Source organism: Ammodytes marinus (assembly GCF_949987685.1).
Source record: "Ammodytes marinus genome assembly, chromosome: 5".
Lineage (NCBI taxonomy): Eukaryota > Metazoa > Chordata > Actinopteri > Uranoscopiformes > Ammodytidae > Ammodytes > Ammodytes marinus.
In genome coordinates, this window is record NC_137234.1 from 6976081 (window position 1) to 6989395 (window position 13315).

General features: G+C 39.7%; 1 protein-coding gene across 1 annotated transcript in view; it reads right to left on the minus strand.

Annotated features, from left to right (window-relative positions):
• slc6a15 (solute carrier family 6 member 15) overlaps positions 1-688 on the minus strand; it is a gene marked incomplete at both ends in the record, with an annotated part of 18225 nt that extends 17537 nt beyond the window's left edge. The window contains one exon of the mRNA XM_080027082.1: positions 382-688. Coding sequence (XP_079883208.1) covers positions 382-688 — 307 coding nt within the window. The remainder of the gene's footprint in view (positions 1-381) is intronic.
• Positions 689-13315: the final 12627 nt, after the last annotated feature.

Sequence of the window (13315 nt, forward strand, 5' to 3'; positions counted from 1 at the left end):
TTGCCATAGTATTTCTCAACATAGCACCCTTTCAGTCATACACATTCATTGGCATGTTGCTAGCTGCTGTGGGCCCCCTTTGTTTACATGCCCGTTGTTTACATACCAGATTACAGAGCCAATGCTGTGTATAAACACAGGTGGCGGATATAGTAATGAGATATTCCCTGATTTTGATAAAACGTGATTTTGACAACAAGTATTCTCCTGAATCGTTTACTCCACCTTTAATACAAGTAAATAATGTCACTCATCAATCAATATTGGAATAATTATTCAGTATTTAGTCATTTTCTCCACATTACCCACTCATAGCCTACTGTAAAAATCTAAAAAAAAAAAAAAAATCTCAGCTTTCTGTAAGGTAACTACTAAACTCACCTCCTCCGTTCTTCTGACACAGGTAGGGGAACCTCCAGACGTTGCCCAGGCCGACAGAGAAGCCCACCTGGGCCAGGATGTACTGCAGTTTGCTGTTCCACGCGGGCCGTTCCTCCTCCTCTTCATCAGAGCCCCCCTCCTCTGCGTCACACTCTTTCCCCTCCCCGCCACCGCCATGGCTGTTCACGATCAGCGAGCTCTTCTTAAAGGAATCGTCGCAGGCGTCCTCGTTGCTAAGCAGATCTTTGGAAGACTCTGTGACATCGTCGTCAAGCTCTCTCTTGACGGCCTTGCTGTTTTTGGGCATTTGATAAAGCTAAACAGGGGGGTGGGGGGGCCAGAGAGGGGGGTGGAACGTCTTTTATGGCAGAAAGGCTGGAAAAAGGCTGGTAAAGGGCACTGCTGGCGTCTGTGAAAATGTCAGTCTTTTTCTTTGGGGAGTTTTTGAATGTGCAAAATATGCGAGTTTTAAAGTGCTTCAGTTCGTAGGGATCAAGCAAAGTGGTTTTGTGTTACTTCATTATCACCAAGTGTTCTGTAGGGCAAAAGAGGAGACAGAGCAGAGTGAACAGCAGATCAGAATGAAATTCTTCAAAGAGGTTGCCTCAGTGTTTTGTCATTGAGAAAAAAAAACACATTTGAAAGGGTTTCTGATAAGTCATCAGTTTAGTTTCATTTCCTGTCCATTACTTACACTCCTAAAGGGCTGTTTTTACCCTGATTTAAAGTGGTACTACGTACCATCTGGTTAGAGTAGGGCTGACAGTAGATACCAACATAGTATTTAGAGAATAAGTCTAGTCACAGTCAAATTTAAGTTACATGGTTATTTTGGATAAAATGCTAGTGAAAAATAGTATAAAAACAAAAGTGTTATTGTTTTTTTTAAATGTGACAGCTTTAACTATAACAAAAAACAAATCTATCCAACTTTGGCAAAAAAAAACTGAACAATTTGAAATGGAAATGAAAATCCAAAAATAAAACATGTTTACAAGAACACAAATGCAATTGTGCTTTTCAGTATGATTTTAAGAATACTAATATTTCATAGAAAATATTTCATACATTTACACTCCATAGGCCTACTTATTCCACACCATCATATCTGACAATGAAAAAAGTCCATTGAGTGAAAATATTGCTTTATCCCCGGGACTGCACGCAGTAGAGTTATTTCTCACATGCATATCACATGGCACTATGTGGGGATACTTTTTTTCTCCTTTTTCCTTTTTCACCCTCACGTTCATTGTTCTGTAAAAAATACGCCTGGGAACATGTATAAACGTGGTTGTGAATGGGGTACTGTGGTAGAGGTACACAGAGACTATATCGCGTGTCCACCCTTCTGAATAATTGAAGGGAGGAAGCTATTTGCATACGAACCCAAACACTCCTGTTAACCGCAGCTCTCTCTCTCTCTCTCTCTCTCTCTCTCTCTCTCTCTCTCTCTCTCTCTCTCTCTCTCTCTCTCTCTCTCTCTCTCTCTCTCTCCGGGTTTGGGGGAAGCCCAAAGGATATCAACTTCCAAAATAAAAATATCCGAACATGACCAAATGACATGCCAGTAAAATGATGTAGGAAAAATATGGTGGAAGCATGTCCCGTTTTGTTCTCGCAATTCGATCTTATTTAATATCACTCACAATTGCTATTTTTATTATTTTAAATATAATTGTTTTACTATGAATAGCTTTGGAAAAGATGCTGCTAGGGGTGTGGATAGGCGTTAAGGTGCGCAACATCCCTGCTGTCATTCACATCTCATCCTATATAGGGCGTCTCGTTCTTGCGATGCACTGTAGGCTACTACACGTGCATTATTGACACGAACATTCCCATAAAAAGCATCAAAATATCCTGTTTCAATATCCCCAATGCGGCCATCTCGCAGAAATACAACATGCGCTCGCCCTCTCCCTCCACAAACACTACCGCCTGCCTTTCACCACCAAGCAAAGGATTAAGTGATTAATAGATTTCCTTTACCGCTTCCAGATTAGCCTCGTTTGCGTGAGGAAAAGGGCCGTCAGACTCATTTCATAATCTTATGGATGCAACAACGTATATCAGCCAAGGAGCGCTGATGCTTAGCATTCACTGCCATTGTAATTAGAAATAGCGTAGTAAAGATTGCATGTACATTGGCTGTAGGCCTGTGTTTAGAATGAGAACGCACAAAGGCTTTTTCATTTTTTTATTTTTTTTTATGGCTGGCTGCACTTGACTCAATAGCCAATAAGGATGGCGATGGAGAAAATAAACGCACCTATGGTTTAGCCTATGATAAATAAATAAAAATGCCTATGGAGTACCACACCATGTGCCATGTGGCTTGGTTGTTCTACCCAGGCACAATTTGTTCTCTATAAAAGATGCGCATAAATTATTGGACTCCCTCCCGCCTATAGGCTTCGACCATGACATCGAGGCGAGTGTTTCATCATTCACTGGTACCTCGGTCAGTCAGCCCCCCCCCCCCCCCCCCCCCCCACACACACACACACACACACACTGACTATCCTGCCTTTATCCTTAGAATATATCCAACTCAAGATGGACTTACCAGTGTTGTATAGTAGTTTCCTCCAATGAGTCGTCTCAAGGAATGAAATTGTGAGAGCACATGCACGGTGCAGACATTATCACTTGCTTCTGTGTCAGCCTCTTGCCGGAGTGATATACCACGGACCCCTCGCAGTGCCGTCTCTAGCGCTCCAGCCAGAGACGAGGCACATCAGAGGGGAGCCTCACCTTTCCTGCCTACGTAATTGATGACGCATCCACCCATTTCTTATAGTACTTATAACCGCTTACAAGTTATAATAACATACAACACGATATGGCGTAGAATTTCTTTGAAAAATATTACGTTTTGATGTGATAATAGCGTTTTTGCCAGCTGATACGCCCCTGTTGTGCTACTTGGTACGCTCCACTACAACATGGAAAGGGGAGGGCTCATGGGTGAATGCAATGTGCCTCTGTTTATAAACGTTGATCTACCTCACTGGGTTTTTATTAATTTGGATATTACATAATTATTTTCATATAGTCTTTTCGTATTGGAATAGAAACTGTATTTAGGATTTTAAAATGTTAAAAGACAGGTATTTGGTCAAGGTCGATATTAAATGCGCGTCATCCACCCTCGCGACCCCCCAGGCTATTGCGAGAGAGAGAGAGAGAGAGAGAGAGAGAGAGAGAGAGAGAGAGAGAGAGAGAGAGAGAGAGAGAGAGAGAGAGAGAGAGAGAGAGAGAGAGAGAGAGAGAGAGAGAGAGAGAGAGAGAGAGAGAGAGAGAGAGAGAGAGAGAGAGAGAAAAAGTCCATTGATGTCATAGACCTAGCCAGGCTGCTGTTAATTTAAAACACATGAAGGTGATTCAAATGTGTGTTTTTTACTTTAAATATGATTAATAATATTCTATTTAATCTAATAAGTGCAGTGTGAATTTATTAGACAATAGAAAACATGCTCACAAAAAAGCGTTTGTTCTCTTACAACACAGCACGCACACGCACACACACACACACACACACACACACACACACACACACACACACACACACACACATCCACACACGCACACACATAGGCTATAGCCCACCCAACTACCAGTCCTGTAAACTGATGTGTCACAGTGCAGCAGTCTTTAAGTGCCACCTAGTATTTACTGGTATACTCACATAGGAGAAGAAAAAATCCAAGAGGCCCACTGTCTAATTAGCATGGTAATTGGACAAAAGGTCTTGCTCAGATTCAGCAGCTACCACTTCAGGCCTGGGACCCCTCTGATACCGGTTACATAGACTTCATGGTACATTACGTCATCGGCATTGTCAAAGATACACTAGAGAAAAGTTTTATATTGATGTATCCATGTTTCCATCTGTAAACCGAGACATACACTACTGGTCCAAACTTCACCACACTCTCTGAAGCATACACAAATTAGAATGTTGTTGTTATTGTTAAATTACGGTAGATAGCTAAATTAGTTCAATTTCAGAAAATTGAGGTGTGCTAAAAAAAAAAAAATTAACACTGCATTGATACTGAGGCAGTAGGTCAAAGGATATAACAGCATTATCAACATAATCATACATTCATACACTAGGCCTACTTATATACATTTAATCAAGTAAAATGTTCAATGGAGGACTTTTACTTGGCAATGTTACTGTTACTTATGTAAAGGATCTGAATGCTTTTTTTTTTTTTTTTTTTTTTTTTCCAAATTTAGTTGAAACAATTGTCGAAATATCATACCACCAAAAGTTACATATAAGTTACTATTGAGAACCTAGACACAACTTCGGAGCTTGTTGCATCATTGATCTTTATCATCTGGCACACTTTGGTTTCCCCCCCTTTTGATAGAATCAGTGACGGGGATCTACCTTCTCTAAAACATGAAAGGAAACTGAAAAAAAAGAGCTGTTTTCAACATTAAGGGATGAATCTCTCCACTTACTGTATCACATCCTGGACTGTTTGTTATCATTTCTTTGGGGGTGAGAAAAGTTAGTTTATTGTTAAGTTTGCACAGAACTAAACAGCTATTGGTTAAGGTTACAGTTTGGGCAGTTCAGAGTGTTGCCAACGCAGAACTCTGTGGTGAGTGTGTGAGAGAATGTTTTGATCGAGTATAGCGAGAAACCAAAACATGGGCTAAGACCTCACAATGAAATGATATGACTCAGAAAACTGAAACTGTCTTGTGGGACGTTCATCCACCTCCCCATCACATTACAGTCTCAAGTGCTGTTTCACTTTAAATGCACATGTAGGGCAAAGGCACTAAGTGTATGTTTAATCAAGATTTAAGGTGAAAATTCCTGCCCGACAGCATCATTGTTGTTAATTTATGGGATTTTTAAAAGGCCTAAGGGTGTATCTTAGTTTAACTTTGGTTAAACTTGGCTTTGAAATCCTTTAGATAAGCAACACATTATATCTGGTTAACAGACAACAGGGATAAGTAGTCATAAGAAGCATTATCTGTAAAACTGTATTGGTTGCCAGAGAATGCGTGTTGTCAAAATCACTTATGGTCAAAATCGGTGAATATCTCCTAAGAATCTACTACCTTTAAGTACTGTGTGTGCGCTGAAAAAACATCCAGCGTTAATACACAGCCTAGGTGTTGTAAACGGGCATGTTGCTAGCTACCTTGAGCTCCTTTGACCTTTGTTTACATACCCGTTTAGAGAGCCTAGGCTGTGTATTAACACCAGATTGTTAGGTACAGGTAGCAGATCGTGAGGAGATATTCTTACAAAAAAAGTGATTTTGACAACAAGCATTGTACAGAATCTCTGACTCCACATTATAATTGGGATAGAATGCATGGACATTGATAAGGAAATACCAAACCCGACCTACGCCTCTGTCCAGAGCTGCCACGGTGGCGCTGCCCTGCATAATGTCCTACCTACATTGTCTCAGATCCTAATCACAAACAATCCTACAGTTGCTGTACTAAGAAAGAGTTCTTGCTATGTGTGAGTGTTTATTTAATGCTCACACAAATCCTATTCCTTCCAGTTCACAGCCCTCTTGTCGCTGCTAGAAGATGAATAGTATCTCTGACATTGTGTTGTAAATAACCCCCTGTGCCCCCTTGTACAGCCCCTTTCGTCCTCACTGTTACATAATGGCCTTTGCACATACAGCAGTATTCCTCTCTCTCTCTCTCTCTCTCTCTCTCTCTCTCTCTCTCTCTCTCTCTCTCTCTCTCTCTCTCTCTCTCTCTCTCTCTCTCTCTCTGCAGGATCCCACAGTCAGAACAGCACAAGACTTTATTGATTTCTGCTAATGGCCGCCATCTCATCACCCGGAGAGCAGTGAAGGAAAACCAATGCTCATGTGTTAACTCTATCGGTGCATGTTTTATATTTTGTTTTAGTGGATGACACTTAAATAAATCAATTATTAAGGCACCCTGTCATTGTTGCATCATCACCATCTGTTGGGAGAGTTGAAGTGTGAATTGGTTTTGGTGACATGGAAAGCGGTTAGAGTATGGTTGTTTTCTTTGCCCCTAGACCTTTTCAAAGTGTTTAGCCAAAAAGCCAGAGGTTTAACTATGTGTCAGTAAAGTTAAGTGCGTGTGTGTGTGTGTGTGTGTGTGTGTGTGTGTGTGTGTGTGTGAGTATGTGTATATGTGTGTGTGTGTGTGTGTGTGTGTGTAGGGGGGGAGGAGGTGTTGAGTCAACAAGCTAAATAGCATCTTAAGGTGTTTAGGCAAAGAAATACATAGCAACTAAGACTCTAGCCTTGCAGTGTATGTCATGCCATACACTGTAGGCTGTTTAAACAGCAAGTTAAAAAAACAAACACTGTGACAGTTGCTCACCTGAAAATACAAAGTTAATTATATCTTTAAATTCCCATGTTTTGTTTCATATGTATAGCCATAGTGCGTAACTTCTGCCCTAATGAGGAATTCTGAGTTATTACAACAACACTGTCTGGAAATCTACATGAGCCTTCGGTGATCGTGCAAGGATTTTATACCTTCTGCTGTATAAACAACTGAAACATTACGTGGGCGCTTCTTGGGTTCGTAAATGCCTTGCTGAGAAATACAGAGAGTTTAGTGGTGCTACTCAACTATTTTGGTGTGTCTTTTTAATATACAAACCTTCCACAAGTGTACAAAAGCACATAAACTCAACATTAATGAAACCATAAAAATGACGTGCAGTGCTTTTCCATACGTCATCGGCTTGATTTGCATAACCTTCCCGGGACTTCAGGCTGTGGTGGAAATGCAGACACTACCAGGCCACATGATGCTTTAAATGAGGAATCAAAGAGGATATTACTCTTTCGTAAACTCTGTATCAGCACTATAGCCCAAACCCTGAACCTCAAGCCGCCCTGTCTGTACGTTTATTGACAATATGGTGGACAAGTTAAACCCGATTAAACAGAATACACATAAGTCACACAGCCGAAAACTAAAAACAACAAAGCAGTTAAGTCTGGGGTTAACCCAATGGCAATGGGATGTGTTGGATTTATGGCATTGTGTGTTATGGTGATTGTGTGAGTCATGCTGGGTTTTTGTCACAATATTATTTTGGCAGAAACAAATTTTGCTAAACGGATAGCAGCAGTTCTAGGTGATTATGGACATTTCTTGAAGTCAAAATGGCTTCAGAGGCAGAAAATGGGTTACAGTTCAATATATTGTGCCAAAGAAGACACATTTATTTTGGTAAAGATTGAGGCCTGACTGACCGATAGGCCTAAGGCGCCCATGAACCTTTTCATCCCTGCTGGTTCACATTTGTCCGGGGAACATTGTTGAATGTCTTTTCCCAAACTTAAGGTCTGCTGCAACTCTCAGCTCTTAACTGGAGACGTTTCTGTTTGCAAACACGTACATTTTATTTTGCTTGTTTTTATTGTCTTTTAAATGCAAGTTATTTAAATTTTTAACAATTGTTGTGCCCCTGTAAAGTGTTGTGTATCCGAATGACCTTCTGTATCAATAAACCTTTTGATCAACGCACAAGAACATCTGTTGCGCTTTACTGAGAATTCCCCACAAACGCCTTGTGTCTGTATTGTGCTGTGTGATGCTGATGATTATTATTACTTTTCTTATCTTTTTATTCCAAAACTTCCCCTTTCCTTAAACTAAAGTATTTTATTCTTTCAGAGCCATCCATATTGTTTAGAGCTTGAATCTTCTACAAGTTAAGTTCCGGTACATTACTTAATACATTTTGGTGTGCTAACACCAAAGTGTGGGTGTATGTAGTGTGTAATATTGAAGTTGAAAGATCAAAAGATGACATCTGTGAGACACTATCGGCACTTGTGTGGTTTGTGAGCTGCGTCTTATCTGTAGACCAACTAAAATACGATGATAGCTTTCTCAAGGTTGCACTCTTTCAGTATTGATATAGGAAGTTATCATATCTCATAATTAAAAGCATACATCATTTCAGCGATGTCCCTGATCGTAAGTATAATGATGTGTGTATTTAATGTGTGTGTCTGTGTCTGTGTGTGTGTACGTTTGTGTGAATGGATGACAGTATAGTGGAATCAGCTCATTTTTCAAGGAATCAGTGATGTAAGCATGTGTTTCTTACGTGGTGCGTAATGATAACACGTTGACTTTTGCTCATGAGACAGAGGGGCTGTGTTGCGTGCTGCTCTACGTATCAGCCATGTGTTACGTCTGAATATGAATATGAATTTGCCTGAAGTACAGAAATCCCTTAAGGTTGTCTACGAATGAATCACTTGAATGAATGAATGGTGGTATTGATCCAAATTGGACCACCAGACTAAGAGGAAACTGCCATTAACTGTTGATTTATAATATTTATAATGTTATGGTAACACACTGAACTCTTAAAGGGATAGTTCAGCATTTTTTAGAGTGGGGTTGTATGAGGTACTATTAGTGTGTTACCTTATGGAGATGGCGATCAGTCACTATGAGGAGTTTAGGATAGATGACGCTGTAGCAGAAGTCAGCCATGTACTGTTGCAGAGGGGGCCAGAAGAAATACTATTTTTTCCGCATATATAAATGCTAACCTAAAACCTGAATATCTGTTCAATAGTACGCTAGACAGAGATTTTTCCCACAGCTTTAGTTTGCCGCTAAAATTTTGGTTTTCTTGTGTCTCTTGAAAAATCTGTAGTAGCTCTGAGTAGAGCAGCAGATTGGCAGAGTGATACCAAAATAAAATGGTCACGGCCCAATATACAGTATCTACAATATTTGTCTGAGGCATCCATTGTGAAACATTTCCACTCTCAGTGGATGAGCGTTTACGGTGGCATTATAAACCCAATTTATAGTGCTACACTTAATAACAATAATGCTAATATAATAAATAGGCTGTTGACGAGAAGCAGAATGTTTTTCTTCTTTTGCAACACAAACTCAGGCTTGAATCATTCTCCACACATTCATTTGTCAATTGTGAGTTTTTGGTTATTTTCCAGAAAGCAACCAATATGGTTTACTTTATCATTGTCCCTTGTTTTGAAATAGGAATACAACTTTGTGATTAATATATATACTGTATTGAATATTGTATACCCAGTACCTCCGTGCTGCTGTTTTGATTTTGTGATGGTAAGCACAGAGCCAGTCACAGATGGATGGAAGGCTTACTCAGCTGACCTGTTGAATTCTTCATGAACTGAGCTTGACTTTGGTAACGCGATGCCAGCCGGCCCATCACGAGTTCACCTCCTCACCCCCTCACCGATCTCTGATGGAAAGTTGAGGCTTGTTGGTTTTCACTGTGTCACAGAGCTCTTAGCCAATAGGAACCTACCAGAGCTGGCATGAATGAGAGAGTCAATGATTTGATGATATTGCTTGTGATTTTTCTTTTATTTTAATCGTTTGGTCTGAGTTGGGCAGAGATGCAGATCTGAGCAAAGGCATTATAATAACATTATACAAATATCTTTTCACTGATGGTTTTGTTTGCTGTAACGGGTCATTTATGATCATCAGAGGAAAAATTAGACCGTTTCATAAACATTTTAAAGTTCCTCGTCGTCTCTTTAAGCTTATCATTTTGCAGGAATGGTTTTACAAATATTGGGCTGTATAAATAAAAACGGATTTGATATGATTTGATGAACTTGATGAACTTTGAATTTTCAAGACTGGCAACCTTTTGATTTTCTATATCACAAACAGCATTTTCTCCCAAATAAACAGGTCACATCCTTCAACTGTTGTCCGATCCTATGATGTATCTGTATTTAGATTAACTATTTATAACATTACAGAAAGACATTGAACCTTTTTACCTCCATACCTTGAAAGTGTGTGAGCGCTATTGTCTTGAGAAAATTCCTTCTTAACCCCAGGGGAATCAAACACTGTATTTCATGTGCTGTCTGGGAGCTGCTGTGCTGTGTGCTATGATAGGCGGTGTGTGACTACCTTAAACTTGCTCTGATAATACTAAAGAAAACAGTAATTTATGAGGCCACAATGACGTTCAACTTCACTGCCGCCATTATTATTATTATTATTTTTTTTTTTAATAACAAGTGATAGATACTGTATAAAAAGGCGTTTTGTTTTATTTTTAATATTAGAACTAGGTGAAGAGCTACATGTTAATTAAAACCAGTAAAGCAAAGGAAGATGAACTTCTTGAACTTTCAGGACAGGCAACCGTTTAAGTTTTTGGATCACAAACTCCCAAATAAACAGGTCGCACCCTGCTACTGTTGTCCAATCCTATTATGTATCGTTTGGGTTTTATATATATAGCCTACAGATCAACTATTTATAACTTTATGGTAAAATATTAAACTCTTGTACCTGCATACCTTGAAAGTGTATTAGCGCTATTGTCTTCAGAAATGTCCCTTTTCACCCCGGGGGAAACAAACACTGTGGTTGCGTTCCGAATCGCATACTCTTTCTTTTTTCTATTCTACATACTACATCTGACGATAAAAAGAATCTAGTTAGGATGCAGTAGGCATACTATTGGGACATACTTTTCTCTCTTATTTCATCATAACATTGCGCCTTGATCTGGCCTCTTGCTTTTATATCCGTCGCATCTCCGTTTGTTTTCATATGGAGGCTTCGTCGATGTTACGTCACTTCACGTGCGCACTGGATTGTGGGTCAGAATCGCCCAAATAGGATGCACTTTTCATCACTAACCATCTTGGCCGCATGAAGTAGGACATCCGGGTACTTCTAACCATCCTAAATCTGGCCACAAGAATCGGGACATCCTAAATCTTTGTTCTACATACTATATAGTGGAAAGTATGCGATTCGGAACGCAACCTGTATTTCATGTGCTGTCTGGGAGCTGCTGTGCTGTGTGCTGCACAACCTGGTCTCACAGCATTTCCTTGACTTTTTCGCCTGTGCTATGATAGGCAGTGTGTGGCTCAAACTTGCTCTGATTAAACTAAAGAAAACATTGATGAGATCACAGTGACGTTCAACTTCACCGCCGCAATTCAGTTTTTGTTTTGTTTTTTGAAATAACAAGTGATAGATAGGGGAGAGTCGGGTGAGTTGTTCCACTTTTTACTCAAAGTGACTTTAAAGTGAGGCCTTGACAGTAAAACCTCCAACTAAAATATGTTCTCGTGGCACAACTTACCCCCGGTGCGGCGTAAGTTGTGCCTTTGGAGAGAATAACATGGGGTAAATTGTGCCATTGATATATATATCTCATCAACTGTAATGCTTTATAAATGCAAGACAAATCCATTAGAAAATTGGAACCCCATCCCCAGCATTTTGGGAATACTAGCATGATGCACCAGTTTAGGGCTAACATCGTGCTAACTGTAGAGACTCATAGTGTAGCATACTAAAGCACTAAAACATGTGTCAAATGTTTTCAAACTTGTCTATAATTTTTCAGACACAATAATCAAAAAACCTTATACATTTTACTTTGAAAGGCAAAAAACAGTTTTTTGAGCTTAATTGTGCTTATATCTTATTCCATGTGTCTCCCTTCTTTACAGGATGAGTCAAATAGATGGCTCTTCAAAAATATGTGGTTTGACACATGATTTCTTCTATGGTTTTCTAGAAACAAGGGGTGGCACTACTTCCACCCTGGCACAACTCACCCTACTCTCCCCTATTGTATTTTAAAAAGGCTTTTTTTTTGTTCATTTAATATTAGTATTAAGTGACGGTGGCATGCATGTGAAGAGATACATGTAAAGTCATATCAGTGAAGCAAAGGAAGAGGAACTTCTTGAACTTTCAGGACAGGCAACCTCTTCTGGATCACAAACTCCCAAATAAACACGTTGCACCCTGCTACTGTTGTCCAACCCTATGATGTATCTCTATAATTAAATGAGCTATTTATAACAATAAGGTAACACATTGAACTCTTTAACTTCTATACCTTGAGTGTGTGTGTATGTATGTGTGTGTGTATGTGCTATTGTCTTGAGAAAGCTTCATTGTCTGGGAGTTGCTGTGTGCTATGATAGGCAGTGTGCGGTCCAAAAAAAAAAAACGCTCTGATAAAACCAAAGAAAACAGTCATTTATAAGGCCACAGTGACGTTCACAACCTCACAGCTCCTATACTGTTTAGTTTTTTTAAAGTGACAGAAGTGAAAATGGGACGGCGAGGCCATGAGAATCGCTGCTGGCTGGAGTTTGAATGGGTGAAATACGGATTGAAACAGTAAGATGGTGATTAATGCTATCTGCTTCCACAATGTTGTGTCTCTAACTGTGGGTTACTCAATAGTGTGCTTTTCTCTCTCAGCCAATGGGATTCGCTCTGGCCTTTGTCACCAATCTTTGTCCCTTTACTTTTGCAGAATAACGAGCGGTCAACTATCTGTGGACGCTATAGTGGTGGTGATTTATCGTTAGTTTTGTTATGAAAAGGACAAACTTCTATGAATGACGCTCTTGTCTTTGTCAGCCTTTCTTGTCTATTCCCTTCAATTACAGTAATTCCAAAAACATAAAACACACAACTTCTCAATGTATTTAAAGGTGCAGTTTGTAGAAGGTATAGTCGTTTTCTAGAACAGACTTGGTAGAAATGGAACATTATATTGATGAGTATGTTTTAATAGTGTGTATTTGCTTGAAATAAAAGTTTTTCTTATTACCTTAGAATGAGAGTTTTATATCTACAGCGGAGCGTGCCGCCATGTTGCATGGGCTGGACAAACTTTATGACCTTCCGCTTATTTATATACAATGGGTTTACGCCATAAATGCACCTGTTGGAAGGGGAAGAAGAAGTACTATAGAATAAATAACTCAATACATCTTCAACTCATCACTTGACATTGTAGAAAGACTTGAGGCAGTGGTGGATGATGCCATCTTTAGTAACTTAAAGGCCACCGTAGCTTCTGTAAATTCTCCGAAGGGAAAAGGTTAGCAAAGGAGCGACGCAATCTAGA